The sequence below is a fragment of the Talpa europaea genome, assembly GCF_964194135.1.
Source record: "Talpa europaea genome assembly, chromosome: 10".
Taxonomy (NCBI): Eukaryota; Metazoa; Chordata; class Mammalia; order Eulipotyphla; family Talpidae; genus Talpa; species Talpa europaea.
Window position 1 is genome coordinate 23832576 of NC_140077.1, and position 16660 is coordinate 23849235.

A 16660-nucleotide genomic window follows, 5' to 3' on the forward strand; every position below is an offset into this window, starting at 1 on the left:
AGCCAGCCCTCCACACCCCACATTCATCCACTGGAGCCATCTGGATTGATCTATTGTGTTGAGTCCCCTCCCAAGGACAGCCATTGGCTTGATTACTGAGACTCCTGCTGCATACCCACATCTTATGAAGTTTTTCAATGCATATTGTGGCAGTCACATACCTGCCAAGCAGTTTTCCCTTCTATTCAAGTGCTATCTTTAAAAAAACACAAAAAAGACATACCTTACTAATTTTTAAATCAGAAAGTTTCCCCTTCACCAAATATCTTCTCCCACAGATAAGAGCACAATGTATACAGTTTATTACAATGATTTTTTTTCTTTTTAAAGTTTATTTCCCCCAAACTCTTTACCCCCACATTGCCCTTTTTCTCATGTTCACTCAATACCAGCATGATGAAATATCAGCATGATTGGCCCCAGGGCAGTTCTGGGGCCAATCCAATAAAAGTGGTTACTGAAATTTAGTAATCAGAGCCTTTGCCTGCTTACAATGACTAGGTGGATTCAAAGGTTGGTTATAAAACCTGTCTTCCACATTTCAAAGTGCTGCTCTAGCACAACCTGAGAACTACCATGGCCACACTCCACTCCAAAATAAGCCTACAGAACTTTATTCTAGTATTGACATTTTACAGTTAGCTATGCCTCCCCTTGCAAAAACTTTTTTAGAGTAATATCTAATCTCAGTGTAAATCACTCATTGCACTGAGGAATTAAAAAACCTATTTATGCGGTACGAACGATAGGAACCACCATGTTTTCAGTCTAAGCTGCAGTTATGTTATCATTTGAAAACACAGCCTAGCAGGAGTATTTTAACCAATGTTATAAAGGTAGTTCATATTATAACATCCCCAAAGCATGTTGCATTAGTTAAGTGTTTCCAAGTAGTACAAATTCCCTGAGTTAAATGTGTTTTAATTCTGAAGATCTGAGGTTGATTACTTAGGGAAAAAAACATTTATGACCATGATTTTAAGCGATCTAGTCCCCAATTTTAGTACATAAATCGAGATGCCTACAGTATGTGTGATAAGAAGTTATAGAATCATTTAAAAGAAATTTTTATGCAAAAATTGGAATAGCATAGTAATTCATTAGTTTAAACTTGGTCAAAAGTTCATTTGTAAATCAAAAATATAACTCAAACTGCAGAATAAAAAAAGGACTTCTTCAAAAATTAATACTGTAACTTTCCTTCATAAAAAGACTATTTGGCAAGTCTACAGATTAAACATTAGTCTCTTGACATACATAAGCCAACGTTAGGCCCAAAGCCCACCACAGGTCAGATCTCAAAATGGCGAACTGAAGTCTGTCCAAATTTTCTGTGTGTACTGATTATTTCTGAAATACTTGGACCATCAGTCAGGGCTTGAAAATTTTTGTCATCTATGGACTTGTGACAGGATTTGACAGATACACTGTAGAAATGTTTGCAGTGTTTGCTTAGTCCTCCCAGATATTCATGGTGCTTTGAAAGGGCTATTTAATCTTCCTGGTCTTGGTACCTGAAGAGTTCTGAAGTCATTTTTATCCCTTTCTTTTTGAAGAGAAGTTTACAAAAAGTTTTCCCCAGAGCTTCAAGTCACAAAACAGTCTGGGTTAGGTATTACCTTCACATGTAATCACCTCTCAAAGCATGGAGTAATGCAAGGGTAATGTTCATTTATCTGATAACTCCGGTTATAAGAAACATTCAGACAGGGTTTAACCTCTACTGGTATCGCCAATGACATCCCAACACCAGTCTGGACGTGGCCAAGGCCCTGAACGCTAGTTTGGAAGCCAGCAGGACATGTCTGTAGTGTGTAAGATGAGGTGTGTGTGGTAGATACAATCTGCTGACAGCTTTGTTGTTCTGATACAGGATGGCGATACTGCAGTGAGGTCTGATGTGTCTGATGGAGATACTGAGGTTGCTGAAAGTGAACTGGCCGAGAGGGCTGGGACGCTGTCTGGAACACACTTAGTTGTGCTGGTTGAGGCCCTGCCTGTCCTCTCTGTTTGTTAGCTTCTTTTACATCATTATCATGAGCGCTGCAAGATGAAGAGAAAGGAAACTGTTAATGTTACTTGGGAGGAATTTTCAAGAAACTTATGCATCATCCCCAATTCCTTAACAGCTAATTCCATGCTCTGGTCCACTGCCTAGGTAGCAGTCACGCGACCGTAATTTCAGCAACAATGAGATATCTTAATCCTTTTACATGCTCCTTCACTTGGCAAAAACCTTGGAACCTGGCTGCTGGTAGCTTTGAGGGCTATTTCCAGCTTACGAGATATGTCTGCAATAAGCATTTAAGTGCAATTGCTAGTTTAGTGATATCCTTGTCCCCAGAATTCAAAGATGTGGAAATGGGGAATGCAACAGACTTGCCTGGACTGACTGCAGAGTTATGGGCTCAAAGACATACAAGCTTTGCTTCTTTCCCTGTCGTGAACCCAGGATCATACCAGCAATGACAACCTCGAACTGAACTGTAGCCCCAAAGGGTTTCCATTCCAGAGAACAACTCTGGCTGTTTGCTCATGGCAGCAAGCAGCTGTGAGAATAAGCATCCTATAAGCACTGTGCCTTTGAGAAGTTTTTAGGGTCCCTTTACATGAGAAAAATACTAATGACAAATTAAAAACAAAAGAACAAAAGGCTTACATCAATAGCCGTTCAATGCACTGCACTAAGAAATCCCAGGAGTAAGCAGTAAGACGATGCAGTCTTGTAGGCCACGTTGGAGAAAGACGAAGAATAATTCTTGAAGAAGCCACACATGCAGCAGCTACTAAAGAAGGTGCATAATTTAGAAAGGCATAATCTGTGGAGACATCAAAAATGAACTTAAGCAACAGAATACACAAGTCACAAGCTCACAAGCCACTTACTGGGATCCACAACGACTCACCTTGTAATGATACTTCCAGGAAGTAATCTGCATACTTGGCCATATAGAGTTTAGTTTTTTCCAAGCAAATCATTGGCCAGCCATCATGAAGATCTGTTTCATGTACTGCTTCAGAGAGATAATACTCGATGAAATGAGCAGCTGTTGGAAGGCAGAGGTTCCACTGAAAGGTTTCTAACAGTAATAGTTCCATATGTAGCAAATTTTGCTTTGTTAACACTAGATTCATGTTTGTCATACAACCCAGGCTGTTAAGCTGCTCCAGCTTAGGCACACTATCTTCTTTTTCTTCAAATTTACCTTACAAGAAAAGAAAGGGGCAGGAGGAGAATGTTAGGTACATGATCATTATAGGTCTAGTCAGTTAAATGGGACTTGCTGCCTCACTACAAAGATTTGGATCTGAACACTTGCTTTCTCCTACCCTGGGCAGATACACTTGGTGCCAGAACACTGTGGTTCCCATATTCACATTTCCCTCAGTACCTTCTTCCCCACTCTTTGCCCTTCCTTAAAAAAAGTGGAACATTTAAGCATTTCATCTGTGTCCCGATGTGTAACAAAAACAGTCGTAAGTGCCAATGGAAAAACCCTCTTAAATCTCACCAGCTGTATCTTTTCAGGATATCTTTTGGGGAATAAGTGGAAGACACATTTATTTAGAAGAATTTAATATAAAGAATTTAATGTCATAGGGCCTCCCTGGTGGCACCCTAAGCCCTGAGGGGTTGTCTCAGCACTATGAAGCTGTCCGCAGCCTCTGCAGCTCAGTTCAATCCCTGGCCAGGGAGCTGACCCACACTGCGCAGCAGACCTCTCCTGTCTCGCCCGCTGCTCCCCTCAGCAGTGTGTTTCAGTCAATCCACCTGTTCTGTTCCCCACTGTTTCCTCTCATCCCCAGCATGTCTGGTCTGTACCCCAGTTCTTGTATGCATAAATAAATAAATATTTAAAAAAAGAATTTAATGTTATAGAGTTATAAGAGTTAAGCTTCAAATGTGTAATCTTGGCATATTTCAGTACACTATCAATTCCAGAGAAACAGATTGGGGGCTGGGGTGGGAGGGAAAGTAGGTGAATACCTAACATAAACGTTTGCATTCCACAAAAAGATCTCTTTCCTCTTCTGAATTCAAGACAAAAAACCTACATAAGTCTGTTACAGAACAAAACAAAATGAGGGGCGTATACGTTATATCTCCTTACTCAAAGCAAAATAGGAAAAAGATCATTTTATGGTTGAATTTCATTATTCAAAATCTTTAACTTCTTTTCAGGAAATAGTCATCCATATATGCATGGCTGAAGAATAAAATTTCCTCTTCAGCCTCAGATTAAATTTCTACAGGTTATATACTATCTTACATGTTACTTTCCAAAAGCATTTTATCGTATATAAAATTTTCATAGCTGGTATCTCTAGAACTTATATCTAGAGAAAACTCACTAACCACCAAGTACTATGATGATTTTCCAGATGTAGCACTAGAACCAAGGACTTATATTCAGATTTTTGTGGGTCTTTATCCCATGGTAGCCCACAGAAAAAGAGAAATTATAACTAAAGCTCCTCCCACCACCAATATTATGTTCTATTTTATATCAAGGCTTAAAGCAGTCATATCAGTTAGTACAGTTTTCTCACAAAAGGTTTAATACAAACTTGTTCAAAATTTTAAAATGTTACAAATTTAAAAACAAAATAAACTCTTGATTCTGACAACAGAATAGTGGTTACCTAAGGTGGATCAGGGTGATAACAGGTAGATAAAACCATTATAGGGACCAAGTGGTAGATGGAACTAGAGTTTTGGTGGTGATCACAATGTAGCACATACAGGTGTTGAAATAAAAAGCTATTAACCTGAAACTTATACAGTGTTATAAGCCAAAATTACCTCAATAATAAAAATAATAGGAGAAGAGCCAGAAATACTGCCAAAGCAGGAGAAATCAAGTGAGTTTCCTTGTGAAGTTTCTCTTCCAGAATGTACCATTTATACCAGATGTTTAAGTTCATAATGCACTCCTGACTATCTTGGTCTTTGCTTAGGACAGGGGAATTAGGGTATAAGGTTTTGTCTTCTAAGCTCATGACTTCTAAAAGTCTAAGCTCAAAGAAGCGTAGCATTTCTTTCTGCTCTAGAAATTTTGACCTTCTTTAGATTCAAACCCTTCTTAATTAAATGTTACCACAGGGAAGTAGTTGATCCATTTAAAAAAATCCAAAGAACAAAAAACTTTACATAAGCCTTTCCCTAATACAAATCACAAAAACACGAATTTCACAAATTTTGTGACCAGCAGCTGAAAGCACTAAACAGCCTTTAGGATAGTCATCCAGCATCCAGTCCTCACTGCATAAAGATAGAGGCGAGGCATCCACTGTTTTCAGTATGACAGAGTGGAATTCTACGTAAGGAGAATGACCTAGGAATGTCCAATCCCTCTGAATGAATCATTAAGGATTTCAAAATGCCCTGACATTTGTGTAGCAGCAGCAATAGGGCAGCGTACTTCAAAGGAATATTGTAAAAATTAATGAGTTTATTTATACTATGCTTGAAATTCTTCTGAAGAAATTAACACACCATAATTCACTGTTTAGTTGAAGGGTCAAGAATGTTTCATATTACCCCCTCAAAACTTTCAACACTGAAAATTCTCTATGACCCATTTTGCAGCTCAAATAATTTGAGCCAAAATAAAAATGGAAGCCAAAAGTAAGACATATTTTAATTCCTAGATCTGTACTTATAGACCAAAGCATTACGCTGGGTTATATGGGGATGACTGCCAGAATAGTCAAAAGTTTTGTTATTAAATATCTATGGGGTTTCTATGTTTATGAAGTACTTGGCTATTACAAATATGAAAGACTTTGTATCTTGATTGGCAGTTAAAAATAACTTGCACAGTATATAAATAACTATACTTGGCATTTAAATCAGGATTAAGTTTTCTAGAACTTTTCATTATATAGTGATAGAAACACTCATATGAATACTGAAGCATTTCAAAATGTGTGACAACATCAGTGAGTTACCTGTATATCTATACTTTGTGTTCAAAGCTCTATGTGTGGTTATTTTATATTTATGGACAATTCCACATACAGATCATAAAGATCAGTTTCTTCAATTGAAAGGAAATACCAGAAGCCATGTGATTATATTGATAAAGGCCCCAAAGAGGAAATGAGGGTACAGGAAATTCACATCTACTCGCCATAAAATAAAGAAAATATCAGGTTGCCTTTCCTTTATAGGAAATGTCCATATCAGTCATGGAAACCAGCACATTTTCAGAGCCAGCAGAGAATGGCAGATATCTGGTAGTAGGGCATGGATCAGAAGTCACTGTGAGCTCTGCCAAAACACATCCTATTCTTTAATTAGTATGTAGGGGAAAAGTCATCTTCAATATATACTAAGAATGCTCACAAACTTGTAAGACTATTAATCAAACAGAAAAAAATTGGTAAAGAACAAGAAGGCAATTCATAGGGAAAAAAAAGTTCTATTCTCATTAAAATCGAGATGTAAATAAAATCAACTGTGAAATACAATTTTTCACCTCTCAGTAAAGTAAAAAGCTTTGTGAGCCACTCAAAGAGAAAGCAGTGTCAAATTGTTACTGTTAGCTCAATCTCACTTTTGGCTTCATTTTGACTCCAAGATCATGTCTTAATTACAGAAGACAGCCAGCAAATTATCAAAAGCTTCATCTCCAAGACTGCTTTCCATGTGCTCTACAAGTTCAATGCTGATGACAGAAGCCAAGAGAAACCAGTGTATACACGTAAAAGACTTGGAATTTGAAAATTTCCCAGGATAAATCAATCTATTCTAGAATCAGACAGAAACATTCAGGGCTAGGAAGCTAGACTAAGGATTATACAGTTTATGAAGGAATTACATAACGTTTGTTTCAATTTTCTACTGTGTTTTTTTAATTTACCCTATTTGATCCTCAAAAAAAAAACCCCTCTAAGTGTCTTAAGTAATGTGAGACTTAAGCACTGTTGAAATTCATACTGCTGTAGAATCAAACCTAGATCGATCATTATCATCCCCACTCTAAACACTACTCTTTAATCAGAGACTATGTAGACCCTTTCTTCCTACCCCCACTAGTGTACACGCTGTGTACACCAGCTAGAAATGCACTAGTATCTGGAACTGAGAAGCTGTGCTGTCTTTGGCCAAACTACTTATAGCCTCTCAACTTATTTTTATAAGTGGAATCCAACTGTCACTTGGTCCCATTAGCTATAAACTGTTCTCCACTTTTATACAACAGGCTGTCATCCCAAAACAGGAAGCAGCTGTAAGAGGGGGACACACCAAGTTCAATCATTCCCTGATGATAGGATTATTTGAATATGGCTTATGGTAACTAATCTGGAGAGATACCACTGGTATCCAAACATAAGATAAACATGCAAGAAACACTAGAATGGAATCCACAAATATAAAACATCAGATACTGCCAGCAGGCTATCAGTTCACTACTGTTGCAATATAGTTACACACTGGAGAAGAGATTATTGAGGCTACTAAGGGCCAGTCTCTGGGATTCCTGACCCTAGCAGAGAACTGATAGTTTGAATTCTTTTGACAACTGCCTACTGAGAGAGGGACTGAGATTCTGGGGATAGTTATCTTATAATTCCCCACTCTCCAGTGAAAAAGGAAGATTACAAAAGTAAGTCTTCTCAAGAAGGAAAGGTAGAAGGTGTCAGTAGAACAGGCAGAGGAGGAGTAGTTATTTGATGGCTATGTAATAGATGATAAATTTTATTTGAACCACAGCAAATACAGAACCTAGTCTAGTTCCTGGGAAATGAGCCAAAAGTAACAACATATCCCCCCATAGATTAAATCAAACAATCTTCAATAAAATAAATTGATCATGATCTTAAACCAACAGTAACACATAATTTAAAAACAAGAACTGAAAATTCCATTCCAACCAGCCTAAGATGGTACACAAAGTATCCTCTCCCCAAATTGTGGAAAGTGCAGGAATGTGGCTCTAATGTGTATTATTTAACTACACTCCTGGGTGAACTCTGGTAGTAACATGTAATTTCTGAATATCTAGTTTAGTAACTCCTCGTTCATTTAAAAACTTAACTAGTGGCAAGCTCTAATCACAAATATGTCAGCCTGAACTCACTATCCATTCATAACTTCAGTCTACCAAGGCTCACCCCACACAAGACTCAGAGGCATAGAGCAGGTGGTGAAAGGGCAGTGATGGCCACATCAGGTAAAAGGTCACTTTTCATTAATGATCCCAAACTTTTAATATAACCAACCTTGCATGTCTCATTTCTAGTGTCTGAGTCTGTAATAAACTAATATTCTGTAGGATAACAAGAAGTCCTCTTATCTGTGGATTCTTAAACATCCAACTTGACAAGTCTGGGTTTTTCCAATCCAATGCAAACTATTATATCATAAAAGGTTTCACAGCCAGTGATAAAACATATACAGACTTATACATGTGACTGCTTATGAGGATGAAACCTTTATTAAAGGTTAAATTAAAGGTTAATTATAAATGTACAAGCATTACCTGTCTAGGTTTCGGGGAATGAGGGAAATAGAAGCAGATAAGATGTGTCTGGATCTTAGAGGACAACAGACTAAAGGAAAAGTATATTTAGGAAATGACTAGTATTCTCATAAAAATTAGGTTTATAGTACAGTAGGTAGGGTTGGCAGATAAGACTAGAAAGAGAGCTAGGTCAAGATGAAAGTTCTGAATTATATATATAATTATAATAAGGAATTTCCATCTTAATCCATTGGCAGTGGAAAGTTATCACTAAGGTGATGTCTTATTTTGCATTCAACACGGTCCACAAGCAATTCGAAATAACTTACAAAATACCTTCAGGGAGACAAAATCAGTTGTTGAAGTCATCAGATCGAAAAATAAGGGAAGGAAAAGAAAATCTTAGGAGAGATTAGGACTGGAAATAATACCACACAGACCTGTGTTTGGTTATAGGTTTATTACAGTCAAAGCACAAATTCACAAAGTCTAGTGGCAGAGTATAGGGGGACTGCTTCTTAGAAAGCAGCCAATCGGATTCCAAACACTCAAGTGGGAGTTAAAAATGAAGGCAGTCTATATTTCTACACACTACTTTGAAGTAGTAATGAAGTAGAATAATATTCTATTATAATGGCATGGATGATATAAAAAGTACACAATGAACTCAACTTCGGCATCAAAAATAATCTTTTCACATTACGAAAAGAAGGAAAATTCAATTTCAATCCCTTAACTTACCCTCTTTCTGTTCAGTCAAGGAACTAACAATGAAATGAGTTACATGAAGACATCAAGAGAAAGAGGCACCAAGAGGCCAAACAGTACACTCTGCATTTAGTAACAAGTATTGTTATTTCAGATTCCACTTTGCAATCTACTACACAGTTGTGCCTAATCCATAAGCAAAGGTGTCATGTTTGCACCAGCTGCATGTGAACCTTTAGATTATTACGCCAACTCATTATGTCATTGGTAGAAAAGTAATCTGACAATATACAAGTCTGGTACATTTTAGACTTTCTCAATCTTAGCTCCATTACATTTTGAGTCAGGTAATTCTTTGTTGTGAGAGGCTGTCTTGTGCATTGCAGGATGTTTAGCAGCATCCCAGGCTTCTACGAACTAGATGCTAATGGCATCCTCTCAGGTTGTGATGATAATGAAAACTGTCTTCATACATTGCCAAGTGTCCCCTGTTGGGCAAAACTGCTCTTAGTTGAGAACTATTGCTTTTAAGACAATGTTTCTTCATTGGAAAGGCAGATTAGAATTGCCTGTGGAACTTAAAAAAGTCAAAAAACCCCAGATCCTCTGAAGTAGATCCTGGGTCAATAAATCTGGAGTGGCATACATCAGAATATTCTGGATGTAGGGTTAGGCATAAATGTTTTTAAAAGACTCCCAAAGTAATTTTTAAATGTCTAGTTAAGAATTATTGTGCCAGAAGCACATTCAGCATAAGCTTGATACTAGTAAACTGGAATGAATGGAACCTGGTTTCTACATAAACTTGTTTTAATATAAATGATGGAAATTTCTAGTCAGTCAATCAAATTCATACTTACTTGCTAGAAGCAGACAGGAAAGTGCAACTAAATGCAGCTGCTGGATAGAGATGTCATAGCGATCCATAAACAGGTCCAGCAAATATACAGCAAGATGTCGGGCAGAAGGGCAGAGTGTGAAGCGATTGCTCACAATAGCAATCAGGTCAGCAAAATACCTTCTCAGACTGAGTTGAGGGGACTGGCCTTTGTAGGAAGGCAACTTTAGCTCCTAAAGCAAAAGGAATAATATTTAGTCTAACACAGAATATAGGATAAATACCCTCACAAGGATGCAAAGACAAGTTTTTCCCCAATATGTTAATGTTGCACACCCCTAAAAAACACTTTTCTTGAAACATAAAAGTGAAACAGTGGGCAAGAATGGCATTTAATAAAGTGTTTTAAAAAAAGGATAATGAAGGGCATTTAAAATTTAAGATCACTTTTTCTTGTTCTTAACCACCTGACATGACCAATTATAGGTATTTTTAGCATTATGGAATGGATGTTCTAGCAAGAGACCGTTTTAATAGGGCAATGCTATTTTTCCCTTATCAAAATATCAACCATGCCTCCTATACCCCAACACACCCACACAAACACACGCCACGTTCCTACTGTGTTGCATATTATACTATACTTGTGGGGAAGATGAGTATATATCTGCTACTATCTTCTAATCATGTTTCCCTTTCAGCAGTTGCACTATCTCTCCCTCCAGTTGCCATCATAGATTCATACACCTAAATTTTTCCCCATCATTGTTCAATCTCAGAACTATACCATATGAACTTGTTTTTTAAAAATCTGAAATTTTCTATACTACTAAGGCAATTCCATAGATGGAAAGGGTCTACATTCATTTTATGAGATGAGTATAATGCAAATACTAAGGTATCACAGTACAAGAAAATAACATGAATATGACCCTGGAAGCAAAGGCAAAAAAAAAAAAAAAAGACAAATGGACAATCAGACTTCATCAAAATCTTGTTTACTGGTGTGAATGTAAAATTGTGCAATAACTGTGAATAGCAATATTAAAACTCCTAAAAAAATTTAAACATAGAATTACCATATGATCCATTGATTCTACTTTTTGGTATAGATCAAAAAGAATCGAAAGGGCTTAGGCAGATATTTGTACATCTCTATCCACTGCAACATTATTCACAATAGCCAAAAAGTGAGGGGGTGGGAGAAGGGGACTGCAACTAACACAATTATCCACCAGTGGATGAATAAACACAACATGGCATACATCTACAATGGAATACTATTCAGCCTTGAAAAGGAATGACCATCTGAATTATGCAACAACATGGATGAATGTTGAGAACATTATGCTAAGTGAAATAAGCCAGACACAAGAGACAAATATTACATCATTCTATTTATATGTGACACCTAAAGCAGAAAGTTACAGAGACAGACAGTATAATTGTGGTTAGCACAGACTGGGAGGCAGGGGGAATGTGCAGTTATTGTTTATTAAGTATGGCATTTCAGTTTTGGCAGATAAAGTTATAAAGATGGATAGTGGTGATGGTAGTAGCACTATGTGACTACAACTTATATCACTGGAGAATATACTGAAAAATGGTTAAAATGACAAATTTTGTGTTGTGCATATTTTTCAAAACACACACTAAAAAGGAAGTTAAATGTCAGACTAATTTAATGAAGTACCAACATTTAGATAAAGTATTTGTCAATGTAATTTGGTAACATACAAAGAATATACCATTAATTGCTGTACTAGGAAGGCAAAGATGGTTTGATATTAGGAAATGTATTAATATAAGTCACAATAAAAATGCACATAAAATACACCCAACCCATCTTCATACATGCCAAAATAGCATCTGAGCAAGAAGATCCTTCAATGAAGGAGGAACGCTAAAAGATCTGAATTGTAAGAGCTAGCATCTTACATGGAGGTGAACAACAGAAAAGATTAGCATTCTAGTGCTACAATCACAATATTATTTAACATTATTCTGTGGCTACTAATCAATTGAAATAGAAAAGGAAATACAATGTTCTAATTATTAGAAATGAAGACTCAAAAAATTACTTTTAAGAACAAAATAAAAAAAAGAACAAAATAATTTTTTAGCTCATAGAATTTGCATATAGAAAAACCAAGGAAATCAAGAGAAAAAAATAGGTGGTAATAATTCAGTAAGATGGCTTGTTACAAAATTAATGTGAAAAAAAAATCAGTATTTTTCTGTATATTAATACTAGTTAGAAAACAGATTTCACATACACTAATAAAAAATTAAAATACTAGAAATAACCTTATATTTGCCTAACTACATGATTTTTTTTTGTAATTCCAAAGAAGTTATGAAAGAGAAAACACAGAAAGACATTCCTTTTTCTTGGATAGCAGAACCTATTTAGTAACAACAGCATTTCAAATCAGGGGAGAATGGATGAATTTAATAAATTTTTCAAAACACAGGACAAATTAGAGAACGCTTAGAAATCAATAAGAAAAAAGAAACCAGTAGGTACATACGATTCACTGGGAAAGTTAAAGAGGGTTAAGAAATATAAAAAGATGTTTTTCTCAATCAAAACTAAGGAATCTCACTGTTTTTCACTTACCACATTAGATTTTATTAATTTTTGTTTATGCTGTTAAGAGTAGAAATAGGAATTCCTCTGTATTATTGGCCAAGTTGACAGCTGATATACTCTATTTTAGAGAGCAATTATGCAATATATATTTTTAAAGATAGCCTTTAACCTAGCAATCCTAGACCTATGAATTTACCATATATCTAAGGAGGTCCTTTGCAATAATACTGTTTTTAATAGCAAAACAGTGGAATAAAAAAGTCTAATGTCCAACAACCTGATGGATCTCTAGAAAATTATGCTGAGTAATAATCAATCCTAAAAGGTCATATACTATATGAATACATTTAACATTCTTGACATGATTAAAGTTATAGAAATAAAAGATTAGTGGTTGCCAGGATGTTGGGGGTAGGAGGAACATGAAGGGTGGAGGGAAGAGGGCATGAATATAAAAAGGCAGCATAAAGCGATTCCGTACTGACAGAAAATATTTTGTACTGTAGTGTCCAAATAGTAACTTCCAAAGGAAGGTCTCAATTCAGATGCTCTGAATTGTATCATATTAAACCCAAAAGGCAGGAATCATGTTTGTCTCATTCATTGTTATCACTGTAACACCTGGTGTAGCATCCTTTAAAAAAAAAAAAAGATTTACGTATTCATACAAGAACTGGAGTACAGGCCACAGATGCAGGAGGGCGAGAGGATTCACCAGAGAGAGAGGGGGAGCAGAACAGGCAGATCAACTGAAATACACAGCTGAGGGGAACAGCAGGCGAGCCAGAAGAGGTCTGCCGTGCCATGTGGGAATCTCCCTGGCCGGCCAGGGATCAAAGAGGTGCTGCAGAGGCTGCGGACAGCTTCACAGCACTGCGCTCAACCCCCTGTGCCACCAGGGAGGCCCTGGGATAGCATCCTGTAGGCACTTATATATGTTGAATAGGTAAGGATATGACAATCAAACTAAATCACTTAATAGCCTGGAATTGACATTTTCAATCAGAAAAGCTCATTTTAACTTTCCTTGATTTCAATGTACTATCAGCAATGGTATCTTCAGTTCTACATGTTTACATTTTACTGATTAACAAGTCTTTATAAAGTGTGGCCATATTGTCAGGTTACAAAAAATGTGGCTTACACAATGCTTAAAGATAAAATAAAGACAACGCAGCATGCCACAGGTGGCCCAAGATAAATTTTCAATGATGTTACTTCAGATCCAGTGATATCTCATATTCAGAGTTTGCCCTAACAGTTTTGTCTTACCCCTTGGTTCCTCTTTGGAGTCTAATATACAAAAGCATTCTACACTAGCTGGAAAAATATTATGTGCTTCCAACCTCAACAACAAAATTAATTCAGGTAATCACACAGAATTAAAATTACACATAAAATATAAGGATCGGAAACCATGAAATCAGCGAAAAAAATCTTTGAAGCCTATGTTTTCAATATTTGTCCATGTATTTAAAATAAAATATATATATATCACTAATATCAAATAATTACTATATTATAACGGGTAAAGCGTTGACACTTAGAAAAGAACACTTAAAACTAATAGATGACATCTTTCAGGCAAAAAAATATATCAAAGGGATCTGGACAATTTCAAAGTGGAAATCCCGCAACTCTTAAAATTCCAGAGAACCATTCAATAGTTGAGATCTTTCTGTGGTAAAATGACACATATTTAGTGTGTCTCAGAGGCTGACTGTCAGAATTAATAAGAAATCTGGAACCTTAGAAAAGGGGACCATGTAACAATTTGTTAGAATTAGGTTTTCTAATCTAACCTGTTTTTTTTTTTTAAATCAAAATACAAGTTTACTATCATCCAAGGATCTCTCAACTGTAAGAATCATTATCCTTTTTATTAAAGAGTTAGATGTTTTGCTCCTCTCATTTTCTATACATAAAAAAGGTTGTTCAAATCCAGGGGAAACTGAGTCAAGTTAGAGCTAATTATGCAAATGGTCTCTCTTTTGGTCATCAAAGATGTAGATTAAACTCCAAAAGCTGAGATGTGACATAAAACAAAAAAGTTACTTAAGAGCAAGACTGAATTGTGTCAGAAAAGTGTATTTCTGTCCCTTCCCCCCCCCCATATCTATTAAGAATACTTGGGTCTACCTTCTGCCTTTGATGTTAGCTGGAAGGAGCAGCTAACTCCTTCTACCTCCAGGCTTTCTGAACAGCCCCAAAACATGGTGTCTCCAGGATAGAGTAATAATAGTTATCATTTCTTTAATGCTTACTATATGTAAATGCTGTTCAAGTATTAACTATCTTAATTTTCACTATTGCCTCAAGGCAATTCGATTATTACTCATTTTACAGATGAGAAAACTGGAAAGCAGAAAATTATGTAACTTGTCCACGGCCTAACAGCAAGTTATTAGAAAGACTGGGAAATGATTTATGTACAAATGTGACACAACAAACAGCTGCATGCAACAGCCACTGCAGCACAAGAGAGGCTGTTCTGGCCATTAAAAAGTCAAGGTGCAATCTTTTTAAGTAAAAGATCAAATCCATGTTCCAACTTGAAACAAGACTATCAAAATGTCCCTCGAGACCTTCCTTCGCCCACCTACCACGCCCCTCCCCCATTTAAATTGCAGATTCTTCTGATGCTTCCTAGGAAGAAGCCAAGAAATTAATTAACCTTGAACAAACAAGCAAAGTCGTCTTTTCTGGCCTGGAAGCTACTGGTCAAACCTGACCTGACTTCCCAAGGGGGTGAGTTGCATACTAAATGGTGCAAGACACTGAATGGCAAGGTCGGGCATCAGTTACCTTGTACCGAAGCGCTTGGTGAATGTCGGCAGCCAGCTGTCCCCGCCACCACTGCCCCTCCAGCTCCATGGGACCCCGCGGCACGCCCGGCCAGACGCGGCAACTCGAGTCTGTAAGACACACCCCAGAAGCGGTCACGGCCAGCCGTCGCCACGGGACCCCCGGCGGGGGTGTGACCGCGGGCCTCCTCAGGAGGCTGCTCACCGCACCCCACTCGGCCTACAGCCGGCGCCCATCGAAACCACCCCCTAGCGCCCCACAGAGGGACAAGCCGCCCAGCGAGGAGGCTGGCTGCCTCCCTCCGAGAACGACCCGACTGTGCGCCGCGCAAAAGGGGGCTCCTCGGACCCGAGCTCCCCAGGCGCGGACCCAGGTGCGGGTTCGGAAGAGCGGGCGGGTGGGGCGGAGTCCCGGGTTCGAATCCTCCCGCCGGCCCTGCGGAGCCGCGACTTGACACCCGCACCAGCGGAGAAGCCCGGCGGCGAACGCCCGCGGCGGGGAGTCCCCGGGCAGACGAGCCCCGCTCCTCCGGGACTCTCCGCGGCCCGGCCCGGCGCGCACCCAGGCCGCCCCCAGGAGCGCACGGGACCGCGCGGCCCCAGAAAAGCGAACAAAAGGCCGGGCGGGTCCGTGCCCCGCGCCCAGCCCAGGCCTGGCAGCCCCCGCGGCGGCGGTCTCCCTTACCCGGACCCGCGGCCTCACAGCCCCAGCCCCGCCGGCGCGCGCGGGACGCCGGCCCCGCTCATGCTGCGGACAGTCGGCCGCCAAGCGCCGGCCTCAGCTCCGGCCCAGCGCCGGGGCGCTCGCGCCGCCCATTGTTAAAGGACCGGCAGGCGCTCCGCGTACAAAGCCAGCGCCGGGCACATGCGGCCCCGCCGCCGCCAATCTCGTCTCGCGATACAGCGGGGTCAGCGCCGCCGTCCAATCCGCGGCCGAGCCGGGCCCAGGTGCAGCGCCCGGCGGCGGCGCGGCGGCCCCGGCCCGGTCCGAGCAGCGGCCCCGGCGGCGTCCTGCGCTGCGCGGGGCCCCGGAGCCCCGCCGGCGCCCGCCGCGAGGCCGGCCCGCGGAGCTGCGGAGAAGGGAGGGAGCGCGGGAGAAACGATAACGTCGCTCCCCCGGCGGCCAACCCGGTCACGCCTCTCACCTGCTGCACACCTGGGCGGGCTCCCCGAACCCGCGGAGCGGAGTCCCGACGCCCCAGCCTGGCGTGGGCGCCCTCGCCGCGCCGAGTCGGGCCACGGCTCG

At 39.6% G+C, this 16660-nt stretch overlaps 1 protein-coding gene across 3 annotated transcripts; it reads right to left on the reverse strand.

The window, feature by feature from the left end:
* Window positions 1–1627: 1627 nt before the first annotated feature.
* On the reverse strand, window positions 1628–15484 carry CCNJ (cyclin J; the record flags this gene model as incomplete). 3 transcript variants are annotated; one of them, XM_084245256.1, is made up of 5 exons in its annotated part: window positions 1628–2043; window positions 2660–2783; window positions 2907–3206; window positions 10040–10250; window positions 15416–15484. In XM_084245256.1, the coding sequence occupies 5 exons, from the start codon at window positions 15482–15484 to the stop codon at window positions 1632–1634; spliced, it is 1116 nt and encodes a 371-aa protein (XP_084101382.1). In that variant the 3' UTR covers window positions 1628–1631. The 3 variants fall into 3 exon arrangements, with proteins under 3 accessions (XP_084101382.1, XP_084101381.1, XP_084101380.1); XM_084245255.1 differs by having other exon boundaries at window positions 2660–2786; XM_084245254.1 differs by having other exon boundaries at window positions 2660–2819.
* Window positions 15485–16660: the final 1176 nt, after the last annotated feature.